The 13027-nt window shown below is 40.6% G+C and overlaps 1 protein-coding gene across 1 annotated transcript in view; it reads right to left on the reverse strand.

The window, feature by feature from the left end:
* LOC105450609 (choline O-acetyltransferase) overlaps window positions 1-13027 on the reverse strand; it is a 90393-nt gene that overhangs the window by 49839 nt on the left and 27527 nt on the right. The window contains exon 3 of the mRNA XM_011690543.1: window positions 7174-7265. Within this exon, the coding sequence (XP_011688845.1) occupies window positions 7174-7265 (92 nt within the window). The remainder of the gene's footprint in view (window positions 1-7173; window positions 7266-13027) is intronic.

Raw genomic sequence — 13027 nt, forward strand, 5'->3', positions numbered from 1 at the left:
TAATCACGAAATGGACTCGGATTGGAAACGGCAAACTCACTCACTCCGAGTTTAGTTAGCGACACTCGCCGCGCTTTGAAGTTCAACGAGCCCCCTCCCCCCCCCTCCCGGCCTGCCCCTGCCGCAACTCCTCCCTCGATCGCGCTTATTAGCGAGAATGGATCGGCCGTGCCGTAGGTACACGGACATCTCGAGACATCTCGTCGTATAATAGTTGCTTATCGCATATGCTAAGGGCATTAAAGCGGGCGCAAGCGTCAGGCGAGCTCTTTGATTTTCCGCGAGAGCGTTTTGCGTCTCTCACGCCGACGGAATTTATGCGACATTTACTCGTGTCGGGTTGCTTTTAATCTCATTAGCTTCGTATCAGCTTCGGCCCGCGCGGAAATGTGAGATGTTTAAAAGCGACGGAAATTCCGAAACTTAGTTTGAAATCTAGAATGGCGTGCGTCTCTGCAGGACGGTTTTACTTCACTTTTCAAATTTGTCTCTCCTAATTATATTTTTTACTTGTTTAACGTGACACATCCGTATAGGGAGTTTCATGCGAGCATTTTCCTCCTTTTAGGGCAGCATTCAAAAAATAAATATCACTATACGATTTTAAAAATGTTTTTTCGCGCTAATTATATTCGCAATTATGAGTCACAAGTGTAATTTGTAACCAACATAAATTCGGACAGAGAATTATTTGCGTAAAACATGTAGGACATATTTTTGCATTTTACGTTTCAAATCCGACTGACGCAAATGGAAGAATCGATCATTAAGATTGAATTTCACTAAGACTATCTGTATTTAGTTTAGCGGAAAATACGGTTTCCATTTTCTTTAGTATTCTCCAAATAGATATTTATTTCTATAAATAAAGCCCTAAAAAAAAGAAGTCAGCAACGTGCCATTTCGTCACAGAGAATTGTTTCGCGACGAATTAAACCTCTTAGACAATCCTATTACGAATTAAAATGTAATTGAGTCACTTTTGTGGTAATTAAGAATGTCAACTGATATTGAATAGAAAATAAAGATTGTGTCAAACGCTGTGCAAAGCTATATTGAATGATTAAGATATGCTCTGTGAACGCAAGTCGTGTCTGACTTTCGGCGACAGTTTCTACTGCGAGCTTTATGCTCTGCAAAACGCAGTTTAATACAAGATAAAAATATTTTTTAAAAATGAATAATAACATAGCAAAAAAATATAAAATGAAAAAATGAAATATATTAATCTAATTTATGAAGAAATACATATATATGCAATGAAATAAATTTTAATGCTTGATTATTAAGTTAGATATTAAAAATTCATTTTACACTTATACTGATGAATTTAGATGGTACAATTTCTGTATAATGTAATAAATTTGATTAAGTGTAAATAGTAAAATACAAATAAATAAATAAACTGTGCCGATTAAGTAAAATAGATTTAGACTAGCTTTAAATAATATAACATTAAAAGCACTAAACCAGATTATTTAAATTACGGCTTTATTCGAATACGGATAAAGCAATTACAGTTAACCTATTAAAGTCATTATCTTGATTTGATAGAGTTGGTCAATTATCGCGATCCTTTCTATACCCGCCAGTAATCCCATCGATTACCTTAGACGTCTCCAATGTAATTCTATCGATATCTATTCGCCACGTTTGTCGAATCACGCTCGTGGGGCCCCGAAAAACTCGGTCATCCCGGATAATAGGACGCCAGTGCACTTCACGTGTCATAATAGAACCGGGTGCCGGATGACAGATGGCACGTGACTCACGCGCGTGCACCACCCCGGCAATTCGTAAATAAATTAGCCGCTATCGGATCTCGCGCGATAACGCATTATTTACGACCGTCTCGTGACGGTGCATTCTTAAGAAACGCCGCAATGCCGTGCAGGTATAGGGGCGCCTTGTATCTAATGGTACATCGATATTTGTATCACGCAAATCCCATTCGACATTTTTCGCCCAAATCTATTTTGATGCTCGGCGCGCGACGCAAATAATTAAATACCTGTTATAAAAGAATATTTTGAAACAACATTGCAGAGATATATACATGCTATAAATACAAATAACTAATATAGTTGTAGAAGTACATTCTAAAAATGAAATTTCAAAGTTATTATTATTATAAGAAACTACAGATCGTTAATATTTAATATTTTAAGGGATTTATCAATGTTGGAAACATGTTTTCATTTTTATTTTGCTCTCGAGACTGAAATGACATGTTATATATTAAGTATATTTAGATACCAGCACCGACAGAAAGCATCGCAAACATTTCCATCCGTATATTCGCGGGCAGGGCTGACCGCTCGGCTGTGCTTAATGCAATACAGGGGATCGGACAGGGGCATCGCGGGAGTACTCAGGTAGAATAAGTGGACTTGCGGCTCGCCAACGTTGAGCCGCACTTGCCGACGCGTGTCATGATCACGAATCGCGATCTCGATCGCATTTGACGAGATCTCGTATCAGTGATTTATGTACAGATGAACGCCTTCTACAGGTTTAAGAACGCTTTAAAAATATATTAATGTCTACTAGGAATAATCAACCTATTAATAAATTTGGAAATGAGAGTATTAATAAATTTAAATTTCTCTCGAAAAATAATTGCTTTACAAATAATTATGTGACAAAAAATCAAATGCTCTTTATCTTTCATAGCAACTTAGGATGTACCGGGCAAACAATTATCTGATGTTCTGACTTTTTCAACTTACTCTCTTTTTTTTTAGAGCTTCCATTATTGCACGTTTGCATTAGCTATCATAAATGCTTTATTCGCTAATAAAAGTGACTCGACTTTCTAATCCCTTTGGCTGTCAACGAGCAATCAATCGACCCATCAATCAAAGTGATCAATCATCAACCGGCGTGATCCTCTCTCGCGTTTCACATGAACGGATTAATTGATATCTGGGCGTGGTAACACCTGGTTTGCCGATCGATACCGAGGACCCCCTCGGTGGCCGCACGTATACCCCCCCCCCCCCTGCGTGCGCGCGCGCCTCTTTATATTTCCGGAAAGAGCAACCGACTAATTCGGAATCGGCTGACGTTTCTTTTCCTCCCGACAGCCGTGGAAATCAAAGACATCGCCGCTCTCGCGTCGCGCACGCGAGAAGCGAAAATCCAATATAAAACCAATATCGGAAGTGACGAGCCGCGAATACTCCCCCCCCCCCTCATGAATCCCTCACTCTCCTCCTTCTGCTACTTCTCCTCTCGCTCGCGAAAGTACTTTTCTTATGGGGGTGTCTGGAATTTCGCTTAGTGTGACTCTCTGAGCACATGGGCAATGATCAATGCAAAGACTGGGACGAAATATTTTTTTTAAACTCGCATCCTTTTTGAGTTAAATGCAATTATTTAGCTGTCGGATTCAACAGACGTTCAAAATAAAACAATACACACGATTTTAATTTTTTGAATTCGGAAACAATATTTTCCCTAAAAAAATTTTCTTCACTTCCCTTAAATATTATACATATCTTTTCGCTAAAATACTATTCTAATTATATGCGTGATTTATACATATATTATGTGATTTATTTGTAGTGCTACTAAAATAACTCGCTTTTTCTTTATATGTATAAAAACACTTATTATTTTCTGGTTTATGCAGAGTGCGCGCATATACATCGTGTAAATCGGTGTGTTGCGTGTTTATTCACGACGCAACGTTGCAGCCGATAATTGAGTCGAACGTGTCGTTCGTAACACGCGCGTGCTTTCAGTGCACAGTTCGTTTAGACAAACAACGCACAGCCATTTGCCTCGGACAACGAGGTAGCGTGATGAAAAACCGGCGGCTATGGAAAACACGTACGCGCGTATGGCCACGTGGGCGCGATGAAGTGCTCGCGTAATACGTGAGTGCAAGTTTAATATCGGAGTGGCGAGATATCCCGTTGCCTTTAAGAGAGCGACGAGAGTTGCGAGAGATACTCCACCTTATTGAATGATCCGTAGTTGACAGCGGGGTTCACCACAATTTCTCTCGACGACACCTGCGACGCGCGAACGATTATTTATTAAAACAAATATACAGACAGACCATTAAGGTCAGATTAAGATAATCGGTGCGACATTATAAGGTACTATAAAGTTAAATTGAAATTCCGCGGAGAATTAATTTCGTGCTTCAATGTATTTTATTATATTTTAAAAATAGTATTGGAACAAACAATTTTGCTGGATACAGATACTGAAAATAATTCTTGTTGGAAATTCAAACTGATTGCTAGAATATCAAAACGTTTTGCAGCAATGCTTATTATTTTTCAACAATATTATTTTGATGGTCCAACAAAATTATTTTTAGATCAAAATTTTCTGACTTTCCAGCAAAATCATTCTTTCCATGAAGATAATATTTTTCGAATAGTTTTTTTAGAATAAATACGCTTTAAAAAGAGCATAGATAGCTCGAAAGTGCTTTTAGGATTCTATTGTTTGAAAAAAAAATCTTCCCTATTACTTTCCGCTCCAAATTTTTAAAATTTTGCAAATACTTTTTTTAAAATCTTTTTATTTATTATAGTTTTATCTGTAAATCGTCATGATTAGCTTAATTATATTCAATTAAACTTTAATATATAATAATTATATTTAAATTAATTTATGTTGCACTAAAAAAAGGTTTACATCTATGTATAATTTATGCGTGTTTCCTAATGCGCGTTTTCTTTTTATGCGCTTTTATATATTTGTGCGTGGGATTTTCCACTGTCGAAGTTTTCCTTAAGGGAAGCCACGCACGAGAGTTTCCCGGAAGGAGGATTTGCCGACGAACTTTTCCGCAGACGCTTTTCCCGGTCCACTATTTTTTCTCCCTACTATTGCCACCGGCGCACGTGTGTCCGGTGCTTTTGTTCCGGCACTAACGGCGATCGCGCTCTCGACCGAGTTCTTGCCCTAATGGAATTCATTATCCCGAACTCGTGCACCGACATACTTATTCTTCTCCCTCTGAGAGTAGCGCTAGCGCTATAATTCAAAGTTCGCATGGCATTTTCCAGGTAAATTAACCAAGTTTTCCTCCGCTCACTTAATTATCTTGTAATGAGCATAATACACGACTTCTATAGTCCGACGTTATAAAAAGATTAATGAATAATATTATAAAAGAAACTTAATAATAAACCTACTCTCTGTTTTGAAAATGATGCTGCGCATATTTTAAAGATAATAAAACTCTCCTTGCCATTATTAATGTCTTTTTAATTCTTTTGCAAACGAGAGACGAGAACAATTCTAACACACGCTTTTTGTGCTTTAGCGAATGAACGAGAAATAATATCAAGGCAGAAGAAATAAAAAATGATGTTAAAGTCGCGAGGCGTTCTCTTGTTGACAATAGCATTATAGTTACCGTATACATTTACAGTTTCGCAAGCGATAAATAATTTGCGAGTAAACAGAGTGGATCGACGTGTGAATGTGGAAGGTGCCAAAAACCGCTCGACGTCTCGTTGAAATGCGCCGTCGAGCGAAAGTGATATATTTCACAAGTAAATTTGCATCTATTCCCGCCCCGCGGCGGGACAGGTGTGGGACTTTCGCGGCCGCTTCTTTCCGTTATATCCGCGCCAATCCCCCCCGCATCCGTCACCTCGAAGGCAGCGGCTGATCCTCGGGCCGCGCGCGTGTTGGAAATGTAAATCAAACCGAGGCCGAGCACGAGGCGCGCAACCCCTCGTTCGCGGCGTCGCCTCGGGGCGAAGAGTATGTAAATGACACGGCGTGCGGCGCGTCAGATACGATCTCGTTACCAGCGCGACAGACGCGAGCCGAGAAAGCAGGGAGGGGGGCCGAAAGGGAAAATTTATTGCGCGCGCGGAGATCAGCGTGGAGTCCGCGCTCGCAACGCACGCGGCCTCGAGATCTCGAGGTGAAACGGCCGCAAACGTGATCGAGCAGCTCCTGACGAACGGAATGCGAATCTCGAATCCCCCTTCGAGCCACCCCCTCCGTGAAGTCGAAATCGCGAATCGTTTCACGAGAGATTGCAGCGTGCAATTCTCACGTCTCGCCTGGGGGATCGAATGTCTATTTGCCTATTTGTTATACCCTATCTGTAAATTGCTGTCGCTTTGTAAGTTTCGGTGTAAATTTATTGCGACTACATCGGTATAGTTCTTCTTATAAATTGTTTGCTGCACTTTCCGTTTTTATTTAAGTAAAGTTAAAAAATAAGCTCGATATGTTCTGCGAGTTAAAAAAATAAATAAATAAATAACCCCGACGCGACGTCGATATCGATATTGAAAGGCAACGAAATAATGTCGGTTTGGTAGATGCATTGCAGTTGCATTACCGCAATGCACCTGTGATTTATTTGCTCGTCGGCGCAGTAGGCATGCATAATACGCAGGATGCCATAAATTTTGACGACACAATTGGTACCGGCAATCGCGTCGAAATGCTAACGAAAATTTATTCATTCCACGTACGACGCCATTTTCGCTGTGACATCACAGCGAAATTCGTGACGGTACGATCTCATAATTTCGCGCACGGACGCGTCGCAAATTTCGCGAATACGGCACAATTTCTTTCGAGCCGTTCACATCGGATATCAAAAAATAAGGCGACAAACCAAAAGGCGTACGGATATAAGCGTCGCGTTTTTCACACTTTAAGGACGACGTTTTTCCTAAAAGGCTAAAAGGACAAACTTGGGCGTGTATAAAACGACAAGTGGGGTCGGCGGATTTTCTCGCGAGAAAATATATTCCAGAAACCGGTTTATATTATATAAAATGAAAATACCGATCTCTCTCGCGATGTTAAATTTCTGTAAATGGAAGTTTTTTTGAGAAGACGAAAAAATAAAGTATCCTTTCTGGAGCTTTACTGGCAAAAATATGTAAGTAAATCACGTTTATTAAGCGTGGCGTAGAATTTATTTAAATTTTGTTATTCAAATCTTAAACATACTTGCATCGCGACCCCGTTATTTTTTGACGGAAATCATAATATTCGCGGTATTTTGTCGCATCGTGTCTCTGCTGCAAGCGACAAGAAAACTAACTCCTTCTAGATCTTATCGACCGCGGCGAGTCTCCGCTCGGCGCTTTGTCGCACACGGCACGGCAAATAAAGATCCGTCGCTTGATCGCGGGGCTTTGTTGTTAAGGGACGAACAAAGCGGCGACTTACCGCGGCAGGACATGGCGAGCTGTCCCTGGAGAGACTGCCGAGAGTCACCAATAAACGACGCGGGGCCCCCAACACCGAGTCTCGCCATCCCTCTGCAAAGAAGCAAGAAACAATTGCATTATACATCGATGGACGTTTCTCATCTCGGCGTGCAATGTGCCATCTGTTTCTCGGACGAGCGGGTCGAACTGGAATTCGACTAGCGTCCGACAAAGCAATGAACTATTAGCGACGTGAAATGCTCGCATCTTTAAATCTTCAAGATTTTATTTAATAAAATAGGAAAGACTTCTACATTCAATATGATTCAATATTATGTTATATTTGTGTATTTATGAGTCGCAGTTACTGTACCAATATTATATCTTTGTTATCAAATCACTTTGTAAAATTTTATTTAGAGATACCGAACTAGATCTTCTTTAAGAGATCTTCTTGTAAAGATCAAGGAAGTGCAGCGTATCCTTCCGCACCCTTCGGGCTGATCTTAATCATTTACTATCGTCGGACGATAACGAAAATGAAACGCGGTCACGTAGCCGGGAAGTGTCTTGAATTAAGGGTAGTCGCGTCTCCAAATCGTAATACCGCCGCCTAAATCCGGTTTCAGCGCCGCCCTTAATGCGGACGAAGACAAAACGATCTGTCATCGAGCCTTTTAATGAAAGTCGCGCCTACAACTTAGGGCCGTCTGGCTTAAGACGCAAAAGACGGAGAAAGGTAGAGGGAGAGAGAGAGAGAGAGGAACTAAGGTGAAAGTCGAACGCTTAATCTAGCAATATGAAACTTCCCTGAGGGCTTAACCCGTATCCCACCCTCTGGTAACCACATTATTCCACAAACACGTACGCTCTTGCCGCGCGCATATTACGTCGCAAATTCGCGAACGGTTGAAATTTATTTAAAAATATATTCTTGTAAAATAGAAAAGAAATTGAAACCCAAAGCGTAATCGCACTGATAAAAATCGACTTTACTTTAATTCTTATTTATCGAAGCAGCCAGTTGCGAAGTAAAATACGAGCGAAGAGTACCGCGAATTTATCGTTCATTCATTCGGGATGACAAACGCCTTTCTGCCTCCCCCCTCCCCCCTGAAAAAATCCTACGGGTGAGTGCACATACTCCGCTCCGTAATAATAATAATAAAGTTACGGCCCAACCTCGGTTCAGAGGAGAACAAGATACGGCTGATGGTGCGCCGCGGCCACTAACCGGCCGCCGGATTAATAAATCTCAATTACGCGAGTTAATGCAGAGGGTAATTCTCTCCCCTAGGCCCCCACGGTGGTCGCCGGATAGGAGGGTGAAGGCATTTCTATCGCGCATTGTTGCCGGGAACAATGACGCCGACGATTCCGCCCGGCGCTTGTAAACCGGCTCGTCGCCGCGTTCTTGAAACTTGCTATCGCTCGCGTATTACAGGTCTCTGTCGTTATTAATCCTCCCGGGAAAATAACCAATGCGCCAGTAACAAAGCAGGTTCAGAAATTTAATAAGGAAAAATATAATAAGCGTTGTCGCATGCAGAGCGCTCGATAATGTCTCTCCTGTCTGTGTCGCCTTGCCGAGAGACACAAAGTAATTTTTCTTCGATGGTGATAATACAATTTTTATCAGTTGTAAAAAAAAGAGATTTGGACGAATTGAGATTGATAATAAATCGCAAGATCTTAATCCATTAACGTAAAAAATAAGTTGTAATTTCTAAAATGTCTCCTGTAATTTTTCATCTAAAAATATATTTGAAATAATTTTAAGATAACTTGAAAAATATATTAAATTTTAAATTGCGCCGCTTCATATTATTTTTAACTTCTGCTCTTCTGTCTCCGTTTTTTATTCTTTATACATGGCACAATACGCTATTCTTATATATAATACGCTATTCTTATATATAATACGCTATTCTTACATAATACGCTATAAATCAAAGGAAATACAACTCGGCAATGTAAACCGGTATAGAATTCGTAGCGCATTCAGATTAGAACTAGAGGAAAACGTCTTCCTCTCGTCGTACCGAGGGTAAAGTTCCGTGCTTCAAATCAGGATCCGAGGTTTCGAGGGATTAAGATGTCGCGAAGTGAGCGAAACGACCAGCTAGCCAGCCAGGCAGCCGCTGAATACAAATACACGCCTCTCGTTTGCACGTCGAATTAAACCGAAATAAATCATAAATATTAAACGAGGCTTTCAGTCGCGGGATTACGAGGGCTTGGGGCGCCGTTCTCCCCCCTGATCGTCGGACGGACCCCGATGAGCGGAAATTGCGCGCGGTGCGCGCCCTCTTCCCTCTTCGCGTCCGGGGACAGCCCGGGAATCTCAATGACAATGGACTCGGTACTCGACCGAGATACGGCCTCGCATACCCCGTCCTGGTGGCCACCAGAGAAGACCTCGCTGGTCTTCCGAGCGGTGGCAAGACGAGAGCATTCCACACGATCTTCCTGGAGATTTTGGTTGACCAAACAAAAACGGTGGCTTGGTGGAACGGGAGATGGTCGCGGATTCTCTTGTTAGTGCTAATAAGCATGCAAGCATCATGCATCTTCTTCGACTAATAATATAATTTTATATATCATAAATAAAAAATAATTAGTCATCTATTATTTTTGTATAAAAATGTAATATAAAAGGTTTTAGTAAGAAACAGGTCAGATCTCATAACAAGAAATTTCTTGTTTAATTTGAAGATGTCATTTTCTTAACAAGAAGCACTAAAAATTCCCTCGACTAATTAAGTCTTAATATAAAACTTGTAAATTACGGATTTTTTTTGCTTTAATGCAATTATACTTTATTTGGATCTAACTGGTATGACAGTACAGAGCTAAGACTATCCTTCTGCGAATTTTTCATTTTTCCTGCGATTTTATTAACGAGAAATTTGAGCTCATTTATATTAAAGTTCAAATTCTAAAAGGATTCAACCATAAGGAAAGTTCCAGGGGTCGTTCTATTGAAATACTCAAGTTTCTGATCTCGTTTCGCGACGAGCTACAACTTCTATAAGTGGATTAAACCTTCGTCGTAAAGGTACAACGAGATTACCATACCGTATGCCTTTATTGATATTCGCGGGGCGATATAAGTATTACTTGTATTTACTTTATATGTTTATACTTTATTGGGAAATGGGAACGTATTTAAATTCAGTAAGGAAGCCTCTAGTTCGTGTAATTAAAAGTATATATTTGAGTTCCAGTGTTCTACGTGAAAACAGACCTGTGTAAAAGTTATGAAAAATTATAAATCATACTTAAAATTAAGTCAAACTTGGAAATGTCAACTATATATATAAGCTGTATTTCTCGACCTAATTGCCGTTTCCTTTCTTCATTCCTCCCTTCCTTCCTTCCTCGCCTGACAGCTGACGAAGCGCGTAAATAGTTCTAAAGATGCGAATGAAGATGCGGATTCCAACTTTCACCTTCGTGTTCTCTCGGAAGTTTGAGAAAGTTGTGCGACTGCGGCCGAAGGAAAATCGATGGTCGTTCCGGCCGAATCCTCGTTCCAATCCCGCAGGAAACGAAATGGCTTGATTAACTGACGACGCGTCGTTACTGCGGCCACCCTGCCGGTCCGCTATTACCCCGTAGGGGTGGACCAGGCTTAAGGGGTGCCCTAGGCAAGAAGAAAACGCAAAGGGAACGGCCAACCCCATACGCCCTTTATCGACTGCGATCACGTTTTTTTGTCCCTTCTCCTCGATAAAGAGTCTTTCGAGTACGCGTGTGTGTCTGACTGGCGCCATTTAAAGATCATACGAAGAGGATGCAGTCGTTTCCCGTTTTTCCGAGCGCCAAAGTCAACCGCATCCTTTCAACGATTTAACCGCAGCATGTAGGGACAGCGAGGAATTTTTACGGCGTTAGAAAGAGAAATTTTTACGATCGCGGAACCAATCCCAGGTTTTTCGGACAGTTTTATCGTCCGTTCGTTTAGTGCATTAAAATACTGACAATGAGTATTATTCTCCGGTAACATTCAGTAAAATCAGATAAAATACTGAGTACCCTCTGGTAACTTTCGCTATTAAAATCAGATAATATTTCATGTGTACTAGCTAATCAGAAAAGTTAAGCCATTTTGCAATAACAGATTCCTATTTTCAGTTCGTTCAGTTTTTTATTCTGAGATCTGAGTGTCTATATATACGTGCTGCGATCGTTCGTAAATGCTTTTGTCAACGCAGTTCATGATCAAATTAAACAATAAAATTGTCGAGTGCCTATATCTAGCAGTCAGATCAAATTTGAAATTCAAGCCGGATCGACTTCAAACTAGAAATTCAACCCGATGTAATTTCATTGAGTTTAGATTGCCACATAGACGCGAGAAAAACTCTGTCTCTTATATCGACATTTTAAATAACGTAAAAATGTTACATTTCTAGAAAAGATCTGACATTTATACATTAACAAAAAAACCCACAATTATTCCCGTTCTACTAATTTTGCTTGGCCAATAAAAAAGATATATACTTTTTAAATCAAGAATTAGTAGATGATCGTCATAGAGATAATATATATATTAACGTAAAGATGTTATTACATTTTTAGAAAAAGTCATTTTTAGATAAAGACATTTATACGTTAACAAAAAACTCACAATTATTACCGTTCTACTAATTTTGGTCAATGAAAAAGATATATATTTTTAATCAAGAATTAATAGATGATCGTCATAAAGATAAATATTTTTTAAATCAAGAATTAGTAGATCGTCAAAGTAGTCTCTCCTCGACGGCGAGGTTCGTCCTTTCTCTCTCGTACGAATAAACTCAGCCGGTCGATCGACATATGGGGAGTAGCGCTAATGCCGTTTTATGGACAGCCTGATACTCATAACGCAACATGGTACCCCGGCGATGGTACCAGCTCGCGTGCGAACGGGACGACCGTGCGAGGGTGGAAAGATCTCATCGACGTCGTCGTCGTCGTCGTTGTAGGGAACCGTTGTGTGCCGAATGACATGCCGCGTCGTGCGACGCTTTACTTTATTCATAAGGCGGGGATGGCCCGCTTTTACGGGCGCTCTTGATGGCACGGCCGTGCGACAAAAGTCGTAGCGCGATATCAGATGTTCCTGGGAAACGCAGACACGTCGTGCCTTTCGAGCGGGTCATTAATCTCCGCAGGAGCCGAGGGATACGGCGCGGCGTGGGCGACTCACATATCACCGTCGGATGTTATACTCTTAATCCTAAATTCATACTTTTACTTTGCAAACGGTCGATAATTCTAATACTTAATGCGCGAAAGTTTTGAAGAGCAGCAAACATTTCTGCGTCTTTCGTTCCAATAAATAAGGCATTTAATAAAAATAAATTTATAAAAAATTCTAGGGAAACGTAATGAACCGGATTTTCTTCTTCATACTTAATATAAATTTCAATTAAATTCTGGTCTTCTAATCAACCACGCAAGTAGTTTTTGTCCTTTAGAAAGCAATTAATAGCGAATTTAAGCTTTTCTGTGTCAGTCCCAGGCAATTGCTTGTGAAGACAAATGCTTGTGAATTAGCTTCTTGTTCGCTCGTGATATTGCGCCTTTCGTCATTCCAATCGACTCTGTAACACGTTTCGTAATTCTCGATGCCGATTGCGCACAACAGCAAGAGATCTCCGTTGCATCGTCGTTACTTTCAAGACCAGTGGCAGTCCGAGGCAGAAATTAGCGCGCGTTGCAAAACTTCGACCGGCTATTAGAAATTCGCGGCTTGCCGATAATTGCCGGTAAGTATGCGATATTCATCGCAGAATGCAAAATGTTTATTCAGGTTATGGAATGTTAAATTATAGAATCGCGTTCGCTCTCTGTCTCTCTGTCTCTCTCTGTCTCTCTCTCTC

This window comes from Wasmannia auropunctata, unplaced genomic scaffold (genome assembly GCF_000956235.1).
Source record: "Wasmannia auropunctata unplaced genomic scaffold, wasmannia.A_1.0 LD336060.1, whole genome shotgun sequence".
NCBI lineage: Eukaryota > Metazoa > Arthropoda > Insecta > Hymenoptera > Formicidae > Wasmannia > Wasmannia auropunctata.